General features: G+C 26.4%; 2 protein-coding genes across 3 annotated transcripts in view; one reads left to right on the top strand and one right to left on the bottom strand.

Moving 5' to 3' along the window:
• Nucleotides 1–519: 519 nt before the first annotated feature.
• Nucleotides 520–9,182, bottom strand: kappaB-Ras (NFKB inhibitor interacting Ras like 1). Its single transcript, XM_067274606.1, has 8 exons — nt 9,095–9,182; nt 6,304–6,439; nt 6,139–6,234; nt 6,002–6,049; nt 5,764–5,859; nt 5,587–5,680; nt 5,426–5,512; nt 520–744 (listed from the first exon to the last, which is right to left on the bottom strand). The coding sequence occupies exons 2-8, from the start codon at nt 6,415–6,417 to the stop codon at nt 680–682; spliced, it is 600 nt and encodes a 199-aa protein (XP_067130707.1). The 5' UTR covers nt 6,418–6,439; nt 9,095–9,182; the 3' UTR covers nt 520–679.
• LOC136978765 (alanine aminotransferase 2-like) overlaps nt 9,130–19,900 on the top strand; it is a 25,787-nt gene continuing 15,016 nt past the window's right edge. Inside the window, exons 1-5 of one of the 2 annotated variants that reach the window (XM_067274588.1) lie at nt 9,130–9,408; nt 11,264–11,353; nt 17,760–17,868; nt 17,986–18,116; nt 18,488–18,601. In XM_067274588.1, coding sequence (XP_067130689.1) covers nt 9,292–9,408; nt 11,264–11,353; nt 17,760–17,868; nt 17,986–18,116; nt 18,488–18,601 — 561 coding nt within the window. In that variant the 5' untranslated portion in view covers nt 9,130–9,291. Of the gene's footprint in view, nt 9,409–11,263; nt 11,354–17,734; nt 17,869–17,985; nt 18,117–18,487; nt 18,602–19,900 lie in introns of both variants that reach the window. The other variant, XM_067274589.1, reaches the window with a different exon arrangement.

Below are 19,900 nucleotides of genomic sequence, written 5' to 3'. Positions count from 1 at the left end.
AGACATTTTTCAAGACTGATAGGTAATTTTATAAAAAGAAAAAATAAAGTAGAACCTTAAAACTTTTAATTTACAAAACTGTTTTCATGAGATGATAACATTTTCAGTTATCAGTTGATGTGCTTTATTTAACAAATATATTTTACATTTTTCTTATGGTTTTAATTTTGTAAAATTAAATATTTTTACAAAACTGATTTTATAAATATATCATTTTATGAATATACAAGCTGGACCTTAGTATCAAAGGTAATTTATTTTATTGAATTTAAATGAATTAAATTAAGTAATTAATCATTAATTTTTCAACAAATTGTTCAAAAACAGTTAGAATCATGTTCATGTTCAAATTAAAAGTCTTTTTGTTTTGTAATAATAATTAATTTGAGATAGTAGCAGTATCATCATCTAGCCCCAAATTATATATTGTCTGATTCCACTGATTGAACTAAGTTGTTCAGCAAAATTTGAACCATATTATGATATAAATTACATATATCAAGAAACAGTTTAAAATAATTTTTAAGATTTCGGTTTATTGTTTTTGTATAAACAAAAGAAAAACAAACAAGTATATTTTTTTATATTTAAAAAGTTTATATGGGTATATGATATACATTAATCAAAGTAAAATTTTTTTATACAAAATACTTTTCTTCAATATAACTCATTGTGTAATCTATAATTCTAGTGTGATATTTCCTGGTTTATTTTTCCTGCTTAATTGAGGGAATGTTGATTTGCCTGAAAAAGATAATTTTTTTATTAAATTAACATCAATTGTACATTATCAATATTACAAATGATAGACTTTGTAAAATATTTCTACAATCAGTTTGCATTCTATATTGGAAGATCATAGGAACATAATTGTAATTTTTTTAAAATTAATTAATTAATTTTTTGAAATTTATATTTGATAATGAGCATAAGCTGGAGTAGTCTTATAAGTTGTCATATTATATAGTACATACAACATATAAAAAATTTTGTACATGCTTTCTTATAATTTTAATATGTTGAGAATTTGGTTAATAAATATCCTAAAACCTCAGCTATGGGGCCATCCATTTGTATAAACCTTAAAAGGAAAACTTGTAATGTTGGTTTTTTTTTCCTTAATGGATAGGCTGTGGCCTATAGCCATGGTTGTTGGTGCAACTCCAGAATAAAAACCAATAAGGAACAGCACCAGAAATAACAACACAGCACAGTGAGATTTACATAAGCAATGTATTAGAATTAATTGTATGCCATTAATTAGTTGCCCCTGTGCTTAGGCCACATGCAATGAATCTTACAAATACAGTAAAGCATCAAAAATCCAGATTTGGCCATTTAAAATAAATATTAATTTAACCCTTTCAATGGTAACTTTATTGTTGATGTTCTAACATTCATTCAGAATTCATAATACTGTATTTCAGTTTTGAAATTATGATTAGTGTATTTTTTTGTTTAAATAGTGCAATTCTGTAAATTATATATAGAATTTTTGTAAGTATTCCTACAATACTCACAAAATACTGGCTTGAACTTAGAACATTTAAACTTGAATTACAGTATATTTGGAATTTACATTATTAAAAATGCTAATTTACTCATATTTGAAAATGAAGATGAGGTCCTGCCAAATTAATCTGACTTTCTGATGCTTCATTGTATAATCTTGTATAGGTTGCAGCCTATAGCCAAGGCTTTAGTGTTAATAAACTTCATTATTTATTAATAACAATATGATTCATGAGTGTAATTACCATAAAAAGAGAAAGTATATTGTTTTATAAGATGAATATAGTTTTACCACTTGTAACATAATTTATTGTAACAGATGTGTGTGCAGTAGAGCATCAATTATCCGAATATTGATCAACCAAAATCATTCAAGTCAGCAAATTCAAATTTCCGCTAGTGCTGGGGCATTGCAGCACTCTCCCCTTCCTGCCAACTTAAACTGTAGGCTCAGTTTAATGTACAATATTATGTAAGGTATGTATTTGTAAGACATGATACAAATTATATACAGTGTTTAATATATATTTTTGTAAATGATCAGTTATCCAAACAACCCCAGTCCCAAATTGTTTCAGATAATTGATGCTCTACTGTATGTATATATGTTATGATTAATGACAAACAAAATCAGACACTATAATAAATTTCAGGTGTTTTATCATAATTTATCAGATTGACTGGTCATTATGAATACTACTAACAGTTGGTTGGGCAAAGTGATAATATGTTGATCAGTGATCATCCAACATACACTATCCAATCAGCACTCACATCTGAGTTGTGCAAGTCATTTAGTATTGAATTTTAAATTCACATGACCAGTAGTAGTCTTGTGTGACATTTTAATTTTATTTTTGTCTCTTAAAATAGTGTTTTCTTCTTTGAAAAAAGTAGTGATCATGGAGCAATCATTAAGTGATATGAATAATCACTTCAACAACCAATTAAACAAGTTAAAAGCAGCAAAAAGTTAGAACAGTCAAACTTTTACAAAATCAGCATATTTGACAATGATACAAAAAGTGAGAGTCAAAAATCAAAATGGCTTTTAAGTTACCAGTAAGTTCTTACATCATATCTATTGGAGAAATAGAAAAATTAATTGTGCCTGTAAAAGAAGGTAATGTGATTAAATGTGATTGAATATTATGTTCACACTGAAGGAATATTTAGATATTGCATGACAACCATATTGCTATTGACCATGGTGTCAGAAACCATATGGGAAAAGAATTAAGTACGAAATATAAAAAAATGACAAGAGATACAAGATATGGTCATAATTTACTTGAACTTATGTGAAATCTATTAGAAAAAACAATGTTTCTAAGAAAGGCTTGATAGTTAAACCAATTTTGTGTAATGAAATGAACTCGAGATGTCAGGTTGACCCTATAGATATGCAGTCACAAGCCAATGACCAATTAAAATTTATACTCATATACCAAGACCACCTGACCATATTCATTCAACTATAACCATTAAAAACCAAAAGAGCTGAAGATGTAGCCTATGTTCCTTTAGACCAGTGGTTCTCAACCTTTTTTTACCCATGGACCCCTTTCCTCTTTGTGGACCCCCATAGACAGTGCACAGAAAAAAAACCTTTCTTTTTTCTAATAAGGAAAATGTTCAGAAATGTCACTGTCAAGTGACATGACGCTGATGATATAAGATTTGCCTAACAAACCCCCGGCTTTATAATCTCTCTGACTTTTGTCAATGAGATATATATGTTGTATACGTATTCAATATTTTAAATAATTTATATTTTAACCCTTATGCAAGAAATGAGTAATAAAGAAATTGACAATATATATACTGTAGAAATTTAGTTCTCAATAGAACAATTGTTCTGAAGTAGAATTACCCTATAGACCACTAAAATATCACCGTGAACCTCAATTCAGTATTTTTTCTGTGAACCCCAGTTGAGAACCACTGCTTTACACATTTTTACAATCCAATGACAGTATTCTACACAGCGATAACAGCAGAGAATTTGCCAATAATGCCATCAAAGAACTGTACTATGTAGCTTGAGTTAAAACTGGTGTATAGTAAGCTCAAAAGTCACTCACAAAGTCAGGGTTCAGTAGAAAGATGTAATCGAGACAGAAAATATGCTTAGTTTGTGGTTGGAGACTAACACTAACAAATGGTCAGAAGGATTACATTTTGTACAATTGATGAAAAATCAAGCACATCATACTGGTATAAACTGCAGTTCCTATGAGGCCATGTTTGGAGCAAAGTTAAAAGTTGGACTAAAGAATTTTATACTTCATGAATCATTGACCAACATTAATACGGAAGAAGATTTAGAGAGACTTTTTAAAACTAACAATGAAGAAGTAAGTCAAAGTTGTACAAACTCTGGAGGATCAGATAACATTATAAAAGATTATTTGATAATGTCACCCTCATATAGCAATATAATTGATGAAATTCAAAGATCTGCATCGTCTTCACATGAAGATCTAGCCATGCTAATTTCCAGAAATCAGAATGTTATTAGTACTACAGAGTCAGGGAATGACAAAGAGAAAATCCTAACAGTTGATCCAAGAAGAGAAGAAAAAATAAGTGTCTAAAACAAGGCTTTGTGTAATCTTAAAAAGCAAGTGGAAAAAATTATTGATACATTGAATTTCAAATACCCAGCAGCTACTGTTGGTGACATAGTAAGGATTCATGTACCAGATGTAGATTGAGCCCACAGTGATGGAAAAATATTTTAGGTGTTGTGGTTGAAGATTAAAAACCTTTACAAACTGGGTACCACACATGTCATATTAAATCTATTATATTCCAAAAACCAATTTACTGTTTGTGAAGAAAACATCATTTCGGTTGATATACCAGGTGCAGAAATTTTGCTTAGAGAATGTGCAAGAAAGTCATCAATTTCTGGAGGCCAAGGCTATAATCAATGCTGCTGCAAAATTGGTTGTAAATCTAATTGATGCAAATGCTACAAAGAAAAAAATTGTATAATTCCAAATGTCATCAAAATCAAATAAATAAACTAAAAAAAACATTTAATTTTTTATATAATTTATACCAAAAATGACATTCCAGAAGTTTCCTTTAAGTTAATTTTTTGGTTGAAGTATAAATTTGTTAATAATACTTTTCATTAAGATTAGTTTAATTAATACAATTAATAATACTTGCTTTTAAAAGATTGCATGTTATGTTTAAAATACTTTGAAATAATCCACAAAAAAAAATAAATAAATAATTCTTTAATGAAAAAATTGGAGTTTTTTTTAAATCAAATTGCTCAAAGGGAACATAGCTGTATTCATAATGTCTGGTCAATTTAATAAATTAATCAATATTTATCAGGATGCACAGCCATTTTAGTCATTAAATCAGGGCATTACAAATAATGCCCAGCCATTGCATTCAGTCCATAACATATATATAGACTTAAATACTATGTGCATGATTTTAGAACTGAATTCTAAAACTGAAATGTTAATTGGACCTTATCTTTTCTAGGAACTACTTGATTTCATGAAAAACTAACACTGATTTGTTTTATTGTTTTAAACTGTAAATAATCCAGGATATATAGACAAATTCTAATTAAATCAATAATAAAACAACTTCACAAAATCACTGGGAGTTTTAACTAAAATTTATTCTTACTGGGATAAAAAATAAAGGTTCTAGGTGTTGATTAGTATTTATTAACACTAAACTTTTTATCTGACTTCTATTTTATCAATAATTAATTAATTTAAATAATTTTTATCATAACAAAACTTTTAAAATTTCAATTTATATATAGTTATAAAGAATTATGTCTAAATTTAGGAAAAAAGATAAAATATGTTTTAATCCAGTTGTTTCTATCCATTAGAATAAACAAAAACTAAAATTTTAAAGTCATAATACGTACTTGGAGGAGGATTCATCTTTGACGTAATATAAATGAATGGTTCAATTAAAGTTTTTCTATCTTTTGCTGTAACTTCAAATAATTTCACTACAGAAAATTAAAAAATATTGTTAATGAAAAATATCATTTTAAAATATTGTGAAGAAATATAAAATAAAAACCTTTTTCTTTTTGTGCCCAAGTAACAGCAATATTTTGGTCTACTTGTCTTTCACTTTGTAAATCAATTTTATTTCCCAAGACAACAATACTAATCTATTAAAATTTAAACAGTAAATACATCAGAAAAATTAACTTCTCATAAACTAATTATTATATTACTCATTAATTATATTTACTTCTTTCTTTTCTCTGTTTTTATCAATGTCTCGTTTTATTTGTTCCAGAAGAGTGAAAGATTCCATGCTATTAATAGCATAAACTAAAATAAAACCCTAATTTAAAGAAACAATAAAAAATTTTCTTCAAATTCTAAAAAATAAGCTGAACAAACCATTAGTAAAATACATTTATTAAAATTATTTATTTACGTGCAAACAGAATTACATTATAATAATTAAATATAAAATTACTTACATCAGCATAAGGCAAATATGCCCTAGGTACTTCATGGAATGTAGAATTCTAAACAATAAAAGATTTATATATTTTCATTAATCATTAACATACTTTATCAAAATTAAATTATCATATATATATATATGTATATTTACCATTCCAGCTGTGTCATAAAAACGAACTTTTTCTTTACCTCCTCTATCATTGTCAATATGCGCACAATATACATCTTCAATTGTTGAGTGAATATTCTATAAAAATAATGATTTATAAATTATTGATATAATAAAACAACTTTAATAAAATAATATATACTTGACCTGATTTATTCTTCCATATATTAGTTGTTCTAAAATGGATGTTTTGCCAGTAGACTGATAACCACATACAATTACTTTGCTGATTTTACCTGATGGAACCGAAGATCTCAACATGACATTCTAAAAATTGGTATAACTAGCAAAATTGAAAGAATTTTTAATTATTCAAATAGATAAAAAAACAAATAATATTAATCCTAAAATTATTAAAAACTTATTAAAAATGCTAATTTAAAAAGTTGGCATTTTTTTAAATATATTGTTTAACCGAAACTTTGTGATTTCATTACTGTTTATTTTATTGTATTACGTAACTTCATAGTAGCTGTATTGTGTTCCTGCCAAGGATTTGGAATTTAACCAAAACATAATAAAATAACAAAAAACCAGATTTAGATGATGACAAACTTCTAGTTTGATTTAGAACTTTCATTATTTTCTAAATAAAAATTTTTAATTATACATTTTCTGTTCTCATGATTTGCCAAATGAGTAATAAATCCGTACTCTAAATAAAATTTGATTTGTTATTAATACTGATATTTTCAATAAAAATATTAATTATTTACAATATAAATTTATTATTCATTTGCAGCTATTGAAATTTTAAACCTGGATGGTTTTCAAAATTTTAAAATTTCAATCTTAATTACAAAGATGATTTTATTTATTATCCCAGTTTCTGGAATATGGTTTTCATTATTTCTTATATTTTATTATTTTAATCATTGTAACTTTTGTTATTCAGTTTTATAAAATCTCATTGTATATAAAAAACTGTATGAAATATTTATTCTACGTACTACTGGTTTATAGCTAAAAAAAAGGTATAATTTTGATAATTTAAATAGCATTGTCAGAAAATATTTTTATATTTATTCTCCTCAAATAAACTTTTGAATTTTTATTAAAATCTTGATTCATTTTGTAGTGTTAAGTCTCTTAATATTTAGTAGAAGAAAGCAAACTTTGGTTCAATTATAAATATTTCTGCATTCTTTATGAATTTTAGTTATCTTGTTTATAAAATCTGATCTTATTTAAATATTATTGATTTTCTCAAAACATTATTCTTTTTCTTTTTGAAATTTTAAAAAAGAAAGGAAATTCCTTTATTAGTGAGAGTTTTCATATAAAAGCTGTGTAAACTTTTTCTGAATTTTTTTGTTTAATTACATGTAAGGATTTTTCAGTAAGAATTAATTTAAGTCTGTCTTTGTCCTTATTGTAATGCAAGTCATGAGAACACATAATACTTTCACATACCAATCATACTCTTCAGCAAGCTCAACGTAACATTGCCAGTAGTCTATTGACCTTGATGATTAGGCAGCTTTATGACTAACAGTAACCGGCAAATATAAATTTGCCCCAACATCTCTTCATCTCAAATTTAAAAAAAAAAAACTGTCAATAAAACTTTCATTTATTTTACTCATAAACAATGATTTTATTTCAACAATCTGAATGCTCTATCATCGCATATATTGTATATATATAAATATACAGTAGATTACATTAAAAATGTTTGTTCACTAAAGATTTAACAAGAATCATTAAAAACAAATAAATAGAAGCACATTAAATATAGAAGTCTAAATTTTATTACTTTAGAAATATTTTAGCTTATTGTTAACTATAATTTAGAATGAAGTGCAATTAAATCATTTACACTTATTGAAAAGAATAAATCTAAATATGTATAAATGTAATTCGCAAAAATTTTATTACCTTACAATTTAAAGATTTAACATGTTTGAAATATACTGTATATATGCATTTTAATTACTGTATATAAATATTAACTAATTGTATTATCAATTTTGGTACAGTTTGTAAAAATATTCAATAAGTAAAAAATGGAATTGAGAATAAATACAAATTCAGTTTTATCAGATTTAGTCAAATACATCAAATTCAGTCTTATTCAAAGATTAATTTCTACTAAAAATTTGAATATAACTTCTAAATCGTAGGTAAAATAATTATGAAATTTTTATATACATATATATATATACACAAATACAAACAAACATATAAAAACACAAATAAACACAGACAGACAAACACACAATAACATGTAACACAGATATCTTTATTGTTTTGAAAGCATCTATTTTGAATTTCAAGTTTTTTAACATTTATATGTAATCTTATAATATTACTCTGTTTTGTTTAAATTCTTTTTTATTCACATTCTACATCACAAATGAAATACTATATATATTTTTTAGCTTTAGTTGCCAATGTAAACTCAATATTTGTTACCATCAAAATATTAACCACAAGCCATTATAAAATATAATAATTGTGAATTTATTAAACCAAAGATATTTTCGATAAAAATCGACATTCTTGGCAACAAGATTTTACAGCCATTTTTAGTCGCCTAATCATTGCATTACTAAAATTATGTAGGAAAATATGTCAACTTTTTCCTCCTCACTTTCAAATTTAAAGCTCCGGATAGAAGAATAATATTGATATAGATTACGTTTAATTTTTGTTATTATTGACAATTTTAGCAATTTTTACATGTAATTAATTCGATTTGAAACTGTACTTTCAAGAGAATGATTGATTTATACTATTTCGGTAGAAGTTACTTTTAGTTAAATTGTATATATAAACATATATACGCATAAAGCTAAAAGTAACTTCTACTGATTTTTCCTGTTACACTCATCCAATAAGCATTTAATAGCATTTAGCGTTAAGTATATTAAGAATAAAATAGTTAAAGATGTAAACGAATTAAAAATAACGTTGAAATTATCAAAAAACAGAATACCTCCCAACAATCAAAACACCTAATATGGCTACAGATATAAATAAACATATAACATCGTTAAATATAAAGCGCCCCCGTGCGGCCAGTTACTAATAAAATCGTAGTAACTGGAATCTTCCTGTTTTCATGCCCTTGGGACAGAAGTAAGATCTGTTACTTTCACTTGTAAATAATTGTGAAGCCGGAATTCCGTAAAGATGGCACGTAAAACAATTACCTTAGATAATATGAATCAGAATGTTAAGCACATGGGTTACGCAATAAGCGGTCCACTCTTAACTAGAGTTATGGAAATCCAAAAAGAACTTAAAAACGTAAGTAAATATTAAATATATTGATATTAGGAAAAATAATTTTACTGTTATATATTCTCTGTTAACTGTTAATCCACGTTTTACGTTAATAAGTATATACTTCTTAAAGTAAATTAAAATTTAAAAAATTAACTCTGCCCCGTGGACATTAAAATGGCCATTTTTTTCTCATACTCTTCGTGAGTTCAGCCAATTCTATAATGAAGGCAACTGTATGGAATCCAATATACTTGGGTTGGTTCACCGATTGCCCACCAGTGTTTGGTGGCTTTATCCGGCGAACGTCGGTCGTGGGTTTGCACCTCGTCGATGGGCTGGTCACGTGGAGTTTTCAGGGCTTTCTTCGTTTGTCCGACACCTATTGTAGGGGTCGGTTTTCTATAAAAATCCTGGAAAGCATTATCTTTTTGGCATATTGCCCGTGTGTTGTGTTGTCTTATACTTTTACTCCAATCCGAGTTACTTATTCAAATTTCAATCGGTGATAGGTCTACTATGAAACTAATGAGGCTTTAAGCTTTAGAGCTTCTAATCCCAGATGGACCATAAAACAACTTTTTTCAATGAGTGAATTTTTCAAGAAAGTTGATAGTCTTTTTAAAGCATTTATTATTAAAATAAGACTATTTTAGCAATAGAATCCTAAATCAATGAGTTGAAATACTTAATATTGATGGCATCAGACTGGCAACAAATTTTGGCCTGTGAATATATACCAAATATAGGCCCAAATATGCCTATATTATTAATGGTTATGTTAGACACTATGTAAATGGCCTGTCAGGAAATTCCTGTTTTAATGTGTAACTATATCTGGCAAGACGTTTCATGCTCGCTATTTCTCACTCTAGTTTATTATGACCACACAGATGAGAGCGAGAAACAGAGAGCATGAAACATCACCTCTTTTCGCCACATATTCTTGTTCGCTCGCATCTGCATAGTCGTACCCTTACTGATGGATCAGTCCATCACTGAATATTGACTTTAGAATATGCACTAAGACCAATTTCATATGGCTTCAAATAAGTAAAAATGTAAATATAATAATAAAGTATATATAAAGTAAATATAATATAATAAAAATATGTAAAAAATGCAAAAATAAATGTAAAATGTAAAGTAGAAAATTTTTATTTAAAATAAAATCAATCTTAATTTTGATTAACTTATCAATTATATATCAGATTTAAAATTATAAAATTTTAGTAATTTCAAAAATAATTTTTTTTCAATTAATTTTTGAATACAAATCTTAAATCATCTGTAAATGAATAGAAATTAATGTTGTATTTACTTCTTATATTCATAAGTACTTACAATTCATCTACAAAATAAAAATAATTAAATATTGTTTATTTTTAATATTCACTTTACTTTGTTTACAATGAAAATATATTTATTTTATTTTTAAATTTTCTTTCATAACATGAAATATCTTTAAATTTACTTAAAAATTTTGTTACTAAATATATAAATAGAAGTTCTATATTAATACTCTAAATAACATTCATCAAATAGTGGTGATAGAATTTTGGCTTTGAAATGATTTTATACCTTACTGTAGTATGAAACAAGACTAAAGTGAAAAAGTCTCAGATGCTTGAGCAGAGAAGTGTGAAGAGATACTGTTCTGCAACAGCAGATTGCTCAAACTAACATTTGTTAGCAGATAAAAATATTTTTCATAAAATAAAAGTCTTGAAGGTTATAAAAATGGCACAGGCTGAGTTTATAATTTATTTTTAAAGCATTAACTTTTAAAAATTTACTTATTACTATTTTTTAGAATCATGTTTTAATATATCTAAGAAAGTTTTCATATTTGAATTCATATATAAACATTTTTTATTAGGGTGTAGCCAAACCTTTTGTAGAAGTAATGAGAGCAGATTTAGATGACCATCAGTCTGTAGGTCAGGAACCTCTCACATTTTTACGCCAGGTAATGATGTAGCTTGTTTTTTAAAATAAAATTATTTTTAATATTATAGTTATATCAATAGAAAATTTATATATCTTTTTACCAAATATGATTTAGTTTTCTACAAACATTCATTAAAGTGACTCTTGTTGCCAAAAGTTTCATTTGTAAAAAGTTCTAAACAGCTATTTATAGTGTTTTCCTAATTCTATTCTACTTATATTTCAAATTTGAAAAATGAACTGAAAAAATCTTGCAAGATTTAACTTAATAACATCAGATGATTAAATAACAGTAAATTTAAATATTTTTAAACTTGTTGCATCAATGGTTACATTTTTTTTTTTTTCGACAAATATTCTATGAATTTAATATTAGTCATTTATCTTTTTTATATTTAATTAAAATATTGGTAATAAGGGTAATCATTCGATTTCTTTATTAAAACAATAAATTATTCTGCAAAATACAACCATATAATGAATCTAATAATATAAGCCATTGATCATGTGTTTGTATATCTGTAATCTGTACAGGAATGCCTAGAACAGCCACTAGGGGCATCCCTAGTTATTATTTAAATTAACAATAAATTCAGTATATTATTACTAATGTGGTTTTTTGCATTTTTGACTGCGTTTTAGTAGGGTATGCCATGAGAATTCCCTCTGTGGGGAAGAGGGTAATCCTTAACCCTCTCCCCCTACAGAAAGGGGAAAACATTCCCCATTGATATGAATTTATTATTTATACCATGGAATGACACCACTGCTGCTAGAACGCCCACTAGGGGTGGCCCAGGCTACTAGTATATATAATGTTGTTGAAATAGTTTAATATATATTAGACTATTTCATTAATATGTTGAATTATTTATATTTTTAATATGTTATTTGAATATTAAATGTCTGTTTACTAAGTGGGAATAAATTAGTAATAAATATGTACAGCAAATTCTTCACTCTGTTTAGCACAGTTCTAACATTACTACAATGAGACATAATTGAATATGTAATTATTAGTTAATTGTTAAATATTTAAAGACTATTATATTATACATGTATATATGTATGTATGTGTGTGTGTAAACATGTATGTATTATCAGTTTTCAATTATAAGTAATTTTTCAATTGCTATCTTTGGTATTGATGCTTTTTGTCTATTGTGTCTATATGATAAACAAAATCAAGGAGGAAATAATTAAAAATATATAATAATTTAATTGCCAAGATCAATTGCAGAAATCTTATATTAATTATTTTTATTATATATAGTAATGGACCAATTATTTGGCTTTCTGAAATTACCAGAAAACTGGACATTTTTGAATAGGGCTTAAGCTATGGCTAGTTTTTTAGTCAAATGGCAACAATTTTTCAGTTTTGGCTATAAATTTTTGCCTAATTTGCCAAAAAAGTAAACATAAAAGTAAAAAAGTAATAGATTTAAAAAGAAAATAGATTTTTAATATTTAAATAGTAAACAGACTACAAGTATACCTCGCCTTACATCGGTAATTGGTTCCAGGAGAGGTGACATAAGTCAAATTTACTTGTGTAGTTACGACGTAAGTCGAAACTACGGTGGAAAATGCCAATAATGAGCACTTAAAGACCGCTAAATAAGAAGACAACACAGAAACACAGATGTTTTCATGTTTCGTTCTCTAGGATTTATGATGATTATATTAACATTTACTGTAAATGTACATATTTTAATATGATTTTATGTGCTTTTAACACTTTTCTAGTGATATTACGACTTCAATATTTGTGGCAGATGGATGTAAAGTCAAATAAAATGACTTAAAGTTGATTTTTATTTTTCCATATACTTTTTTGATAAATGACGTATAATTGAGAATGACATAACTCGACGTATACCTGTATATACTTTTTGATATTTGGCTACAACTTTTGAGGACTGATTAGCCAAATTAATCAATTTAAAAATCTGTAGCAAATTTGTAAAAAAAAATTTAATCCCTAATATGGTATATTAAATCTGATTAACTAAATATCTCAATAATATTGATAATCAAGAAAATTTGACTTTTCTTTGAGCAAACAAATATTTTCTCCAAATCTTGAAAGGTGATTCTTTGTTATGAAATCTGTTTTATTATATTTCTTTGGACAAAGCATTTTGTTTGTTGTTGAATTTTGAACAGATAATGCAATGGTCTGTTTAAGATTTAAATATGATCTTAAAAGTATTTAGGTCTAAGTTTGATGTCGTGTATTATCAATTTGACTTGATACATCAAATTATATAACCATAATTGACTAGTACAGTTAATTATGGTTATTTTAATAATTATGAACATATAATAAAATTGATTGATTGAATTAATATCTTTTAAATTACAAAACCCTTAGAATGGGAGTAATTGTACAATCTTTTTTAACAAATTAAACACTTTGAATATAAAAGAAATGGAGCACTCTCTATCAGAAAAACATAATTGTCCATAATTTTATCTACATTGATCATCTAATTTTAATACCATTTTGCCATTTATTTCTGATGATGCTGAATATTCCTAAATTCAATGAGGTGGTATGATTACATAATACATAAATATTAATGTATGACTAGAAGAGATCAGGCTAGAGGTTTAAATAGTATTGTGGAGTTCGGGCCGTCAAGATGTTTTCTTACGTACGTTTTTGATAGGATCCTGCCACCAGGTGTGTTTTACCGGACACACCACCGGTTGGGATGAAGTAAATGACTAAGGCGCGAGGGTAAGAGTCACTCTGAAGTCCAGGAATGAGCCTCTCAGGAGGAAGAATACAGAGTCAGATATAAACAATTAAGAAGAATTTATCAGCAAAAAAAAAAAACTGAAAGTTCAGAACAGAGTTATCAAATCCGATTTTTGGAAATTCGCCTATCTTTATCTATACAACGAGGGGGTACCTAACGGGGGGTATTCGAACTACGCGACTCACAACATACCATTTAAACAAGATGTCTCCTTTTGTCTATTTTGACAGTTGGTCAATCTCTTGATCCTGTTTCCTCTCGCTCTTTCTTACTTGTACTGCTCTGGTACTGTCTGGACTGGACTGCACCTTCTGGCTGCTTAAGTCCTGTATCTGTTTGACCGCCTCTGGTCTATTCTCTCTTGTTTGTTGTCCTGAGTCTGCTCTCACTTACTGCCTGTCTTGAGTATGATAATTATACTGGTGAGAATCTCTGTCTCTCTGAGTATGAGAATGATACTGCTGTGTTGAGTATGGGAATTATACTGATTTTTGTCGAGCTGGAGTTCTCCTTTTAAATACTTCCAGCATGAAAAGGTTCGTCATCTGGTGATGATCCATTTGGGGTGTCATCATCGGGTGACGATTTATTTGCGGTGTCGTCATCACAGCTGAGATGATTGTTCTCTGTTGTTTTTATTTGGCAATGACCTCTAGCTTTTGTAGAGTCATCATTGAGTCGATGTGACTCATCTTGTTTTTGGGGCAGTTCTCATCATTACTCATTGATTGCTTTGTCATTTTTCCCTTGGCATGTTGTGAGATTTGGATAATAAACTGTTTTATTCTATTAGTTTTAAATTAATATTAAAATTTATAAGAGGGGGGTCCCTAGATTGGTAAAATAAGCAAATTTCCTCTTACGACTTCAGTTGTTGTTTAAAATACAATTAAAGTTCACGCGAATACATAATTATCAAAAAAAGGTAAAAATATGTGATTAAGTAAATATTATTATATTACAAATGTTGTAAACAGTAGTTCACAAAATGTTAACATCGAGGTATTTTTGGAGGGGGGAAATGGTGGTCCTCACAGTATAAATGATAACATGTCTGTTTATTTACTTTACAGAAATTGTGGTTTCAAATTGCATTCTGGATTTGATCTTGTTTTTTTCCTGAATTTTATAAATTGTTAAGTTAAATTCAAAATTAATTACTAATTACTAGTATTTGTACAAAATAATCAGTTTCATCCAAATTTTTATTTTAATTAGTTAAATTGACATTAATAGTGTCATAATCTGGCAGTTTGTTTTTTTGGCAATGAAATTCAATTTATATTAAATGTTATTTAAAATTCCATTATAAGAAATATTTATCATTTCTTTGGATTTTTGTGACTGTTTTTTTTTTACTGTGAAATTCTATTATCTTTCATTTTTAATACTATATAAAATGCTTAAATTATTTTTATAAAAAATATAATGCATATGTGTATAATACATACATTGAATTATATATGTATATATCATTTGTAGTTTTGGAGTACGTGTATTGTATTCCAAGAGTATTTGCATAAATTAAAAGAAGTTTTCTGTAGAAATATACATTAAAATTCAGAAGATGTATTTTATCAATATGTAAATTGAAAAATGTTATGTTGATTATTACTTATTTATGCAGATAAATTAAAGGTTTTTATAATTAAAATAAAGTTGTTACTTTCACTTTATTCCTGTTATCTGTGATGACACTATATAGTTAAATTTTGTTGAATACTTGATTAGCTTGTTGAATACTTGATATCAGTATATGAAGTTATTGGGCTGCAATTTAAAAAAATTGTAGACCTGTAAATTTCCACTGTCTTGTGTCTATTGTCTGTCCTTCCTTAATCTTGAGAAGAGTGTTGGATAAAGGACTGGCATGACATATTAACAGGACAAGTATGATGTACAGGGGCAAGACACTATTAAAATCAATGCATATATTGTGTAATAAGTTACATTAAACTTAACGTTTTTTATTCTAAAATAGTCAAGGAAAAACTACTACAGATGAAAAAATAAAGATTTTTTGATTTTCTGATTAATAACTCCTCTTTGTGTTGATAACCAATACACCAGTGTAATAGTCCTATTAATCTGATAAGTCCATGTTGGCTATTTTAGAATAAAATACGAGTTAAGGACAGTAAGGCAAGTAAATTTACATATAATATAACATTTATTTATTTTACACATGTTCAAAACATAGAGAAAAAATTAAGGCTACCTGAAATAATATGTACTTGTGACTTCTGGATAAATGGTGTAGATTTAAAATGAATCAAGTGATAATGTAAAACTAGTGAAACTAAAATAAATTAAGAATAAAAAATTTTAACAATTATTTAGATAAAAATGTGATTAAAAATTGTAGCCCAGTCCAGAATAAATGCTCATTAGATAGTAGCCATCTGTTATTTCAATTAAGCAGTTTTTAAAATTTTTAATTAATTAAAGATTTTAAAAATCAATTAATTTCAAAATCAAGAATTAAAATTCTTGATTTTGAAAAGATCAACAAACTATTCTGGAGTAAAAATCTTTTCTTTCCATCAAATCCTCCATTCATGATAAATGTTTCTTTTGCATTTATTGCTAAATTGAATGGAGGTATTTTTGAATTGAAATGTAATTTAATCTGTCTCACATGCTATTTGCTTTTAATCAGTGTCTAGCATGTTGATCTTTTCAAGATCAAAAATTTAAGATTAAATAAAAATAAAAAGGAAGCCTATATTTGTATCAAACCAGTTTTTTCGTATAAATTAAATAAAAATTTATATTTTTTATTATATGAAATTTTTTAAAATAAAATTTAGCTGAAAATAATCTAAATACTATTGTATAAAACAGAAAATAAATTCAGTGTGTTTTGATTGGAATTTTTGACTTCTTGAGTTTGAATTATCAGTCAATTTTTAAACTGTTTTTATTTGTATGAATATATAATACAATATTTTAATTTAACATGTTAACTGCCACTATTGAAAAAAATTTTTATGTCTATAGGACTATTCTCATTTTTTAATAGATTTATGTTCTTTTCATATCAGAAAATCCAAATTTGTTCTTTGAATTAATTTTTTTAATGTTTATGCTAATTTTGAAAGTTTTGTTTGAGGTACAATATATATATGCCTCAAGGCTTAGACAAATACATGTACAGTAGATGCTGTGAGTCACAAGTTTGGGCAAGTTTGTTTTACATTATTTTTTAATTAAACTACATTTTCAGAAATGTTCTATGAGGTACTACTGGTAGTTCATGGAGCATATTATGTAAGCAGTCATTGAGGCATCCAAAGCAACAGGGAAATTTTTAATGAGTCACACAAGTAGTACCTCTCGGCAGTTAATGTATTTAAAAAATCTTAAGTAATATTTATGTAATATTTAAGTAAACACATACTTAAATTATAAGTGTTTTATTTCAAATTTGTCCAAAATAATATTGTATAAATCACAGCTTCATTAATTCTGTTTGTTGCATGTATCTAATTTCATTAATATAGCAGACTTAATATTTTAATCTAAATTAACTTAATACTAAAATGTCATACAATATTTAATCTCAGAAAATTAACAGTAGTTAATTACGATTACAAAACTAATTCTATAGACTTTAAATCTGTTTGTTACAGTCTATCTTCAAATGACTCCATCCAGGTTTTGACTCTCTGTGCATATCCATCATTGATGTCAAGTGATGAATTTCCTTCTGATACAAAGCAAAGAGCTGATACCATTCTTAAAGACTGTGGAGGTTATAGTATAGGTAAATTTATTATTTTTAATTAATAAGAAAAAATAACATATGAATAAAACTAATAAAAATATATATATATATATATATATATATATATATATATATAATTTTTTAAATATTTTTAAGGATCTTACAGTTACAGTGTAGGTGTAGAAGTAATTCGAAAGCATGTTGCAGAATATATTCAGAGGAGAGATGGTGTTTTCTCGGATTATGAAAATGTTATTTTATTTTCTGGTGCTAGTGAAGCCATACGTGTAAGAAATTACAGTAAATTTAATATAGAGCTATTTGATTACAATAATCTTTTACAAATTTTAAAATTAAAAAACAAAATATTTTTTACTAAATTTTAATATACAATATCATCATATGATTATAAGTAAATTTATAAAAATAAAATATTTTTAAAAAGTAAGCATTAAGTATCAAACTTGTAAAAATCTTTCCTATTTTCAATTTATAATTTTTTTGAAGTTTTTTCTTTCTTTTAATTTACAGAATACATTTTATTAAATTTCTATAAACCAGATTATAGATCATTTGCTAACTTTCAGCTAACTGAATTTTCATTTTATAATTTTTGCTTATAAAATATTGAATAAAAGAAACTTGTTTAACTTTTAAGGCTGTTCTAAATGTTCTCAATTATCCAAAAAATGGCAAACCATCTGGTATTTTAATTCCTGTCCCACAATATCCATTATATTCATCTACTTTACAAGAATATGGAATGTATGAGGTTGGTAAATTGTATAATTATTTATTAATATATAATATAATTAAAATGTTAATTATTAAGTTGTAAATTTATTTTAATCATTTATTAGAGACTTTAAAGTTTTTAGCAGATAAAGCATGTCTATCTATGATTTATAAGTTTACAGATTGTTAAATTAATGTAATTAGCATAATAAAAGTTAGAAAATGTTTTATCTTTAGTTGCTAATACAGTCAAACCTCGGTTTTCAAACACCTCACTTTTTGAACAATTCGGTTCATGAACAGAATTTCAAACTCACAGTTGCACCAATTGTTGTAAGATAACTCGATTGCCAAACAAGCTAATTGGCAAGAGTCAACCACATATTAGAGAGACAAAGATGCTCAACTCTCTATACTTTCTACATTAAAGAAACAACAGGGCTAAAAATTCAGAAATTAGTGGTGCCGAGATTGCCTTGCATCATTAGATGTCATGACATGAATCATCAATGATGATGATATTCAAATTAGATTTCAATGTGCATATGGGTAAGATACTGTTTCCATTTTTCAGTATGCATTGCAACTGAATTTAAATCAAATTAATTAATAAAAACTGTATTAATTCACATTTGTGTAATATAAATGACATCCAAGATTTCTTCTTTAAATATGTTTAAGTTAAATTAAATAACAAAAATTTATTAATATAATATTATATTGCATTTGTAAACATTTTTATGTATGAATTACAACTAAAAGGTAAAAAAAGAAAGCTTTTGTTTCAGGGAGTCAGGAATGGATTAATCCATTTTATTTTGTTTCTTATAGAAACAATTTGTTTTCATAAGAAACAAATTAGTTTTCAACCAACTTTTAAGGACAAATTATGTTCAAAAACCAAGGTTTGACTGTAGTATATAAATGTTTTATAAGTTTTTAATTGTTATAATTAAAGTATGAAAAGTTTTTAAATAAAAGTTTGATGAAATAAAAGTATTCTCAAATAAACTACATTATAGAATAATTTTTTTTTAATTTGTAAAATTCTTTGATTAATTAAAACAATCAAAAATTAATATTATCATCTGTGAAAAACTGGACAGTCACAATCTAATTTTGATTTTAAGAACCACAGGAGTTTATTGTGCTGCAGTTTTCAAATTGCAGACCTGTACATTTCCACTGTGGTTTTTGTCTGTCTGTCCGTCCTTTGTTAATCTTAAGAATAGAGCTAGATGGAAATTGAGCCCAGATACAGAAAACTTAGCTGTATACAAACTTCCAGTCTATACAAAAACTACCAAAACCTTTTTATAAAACAAAAATGAAATAA

The sequence above is a fragment of the Centruroides vittatus genome, unplaced genomic scaffold, assembly GCF_030686945.1.
Source record: "Centruroides vittatus isolate TY-2023 unplaced genomic scaffold, ASM3068694v2 contig_549, whole genome shotgun sequence".
NCBI classification, from domain to species: domain Eukaryota; kingdom Metazoa; phylum Arthropoda; class Arachnida; order Scorpiones; family Buthidae; genus Centruroides; species Centruroides vittatus.
This window is presented reverse-complemented; position numbering and strand designations above follow the sequence as displayed.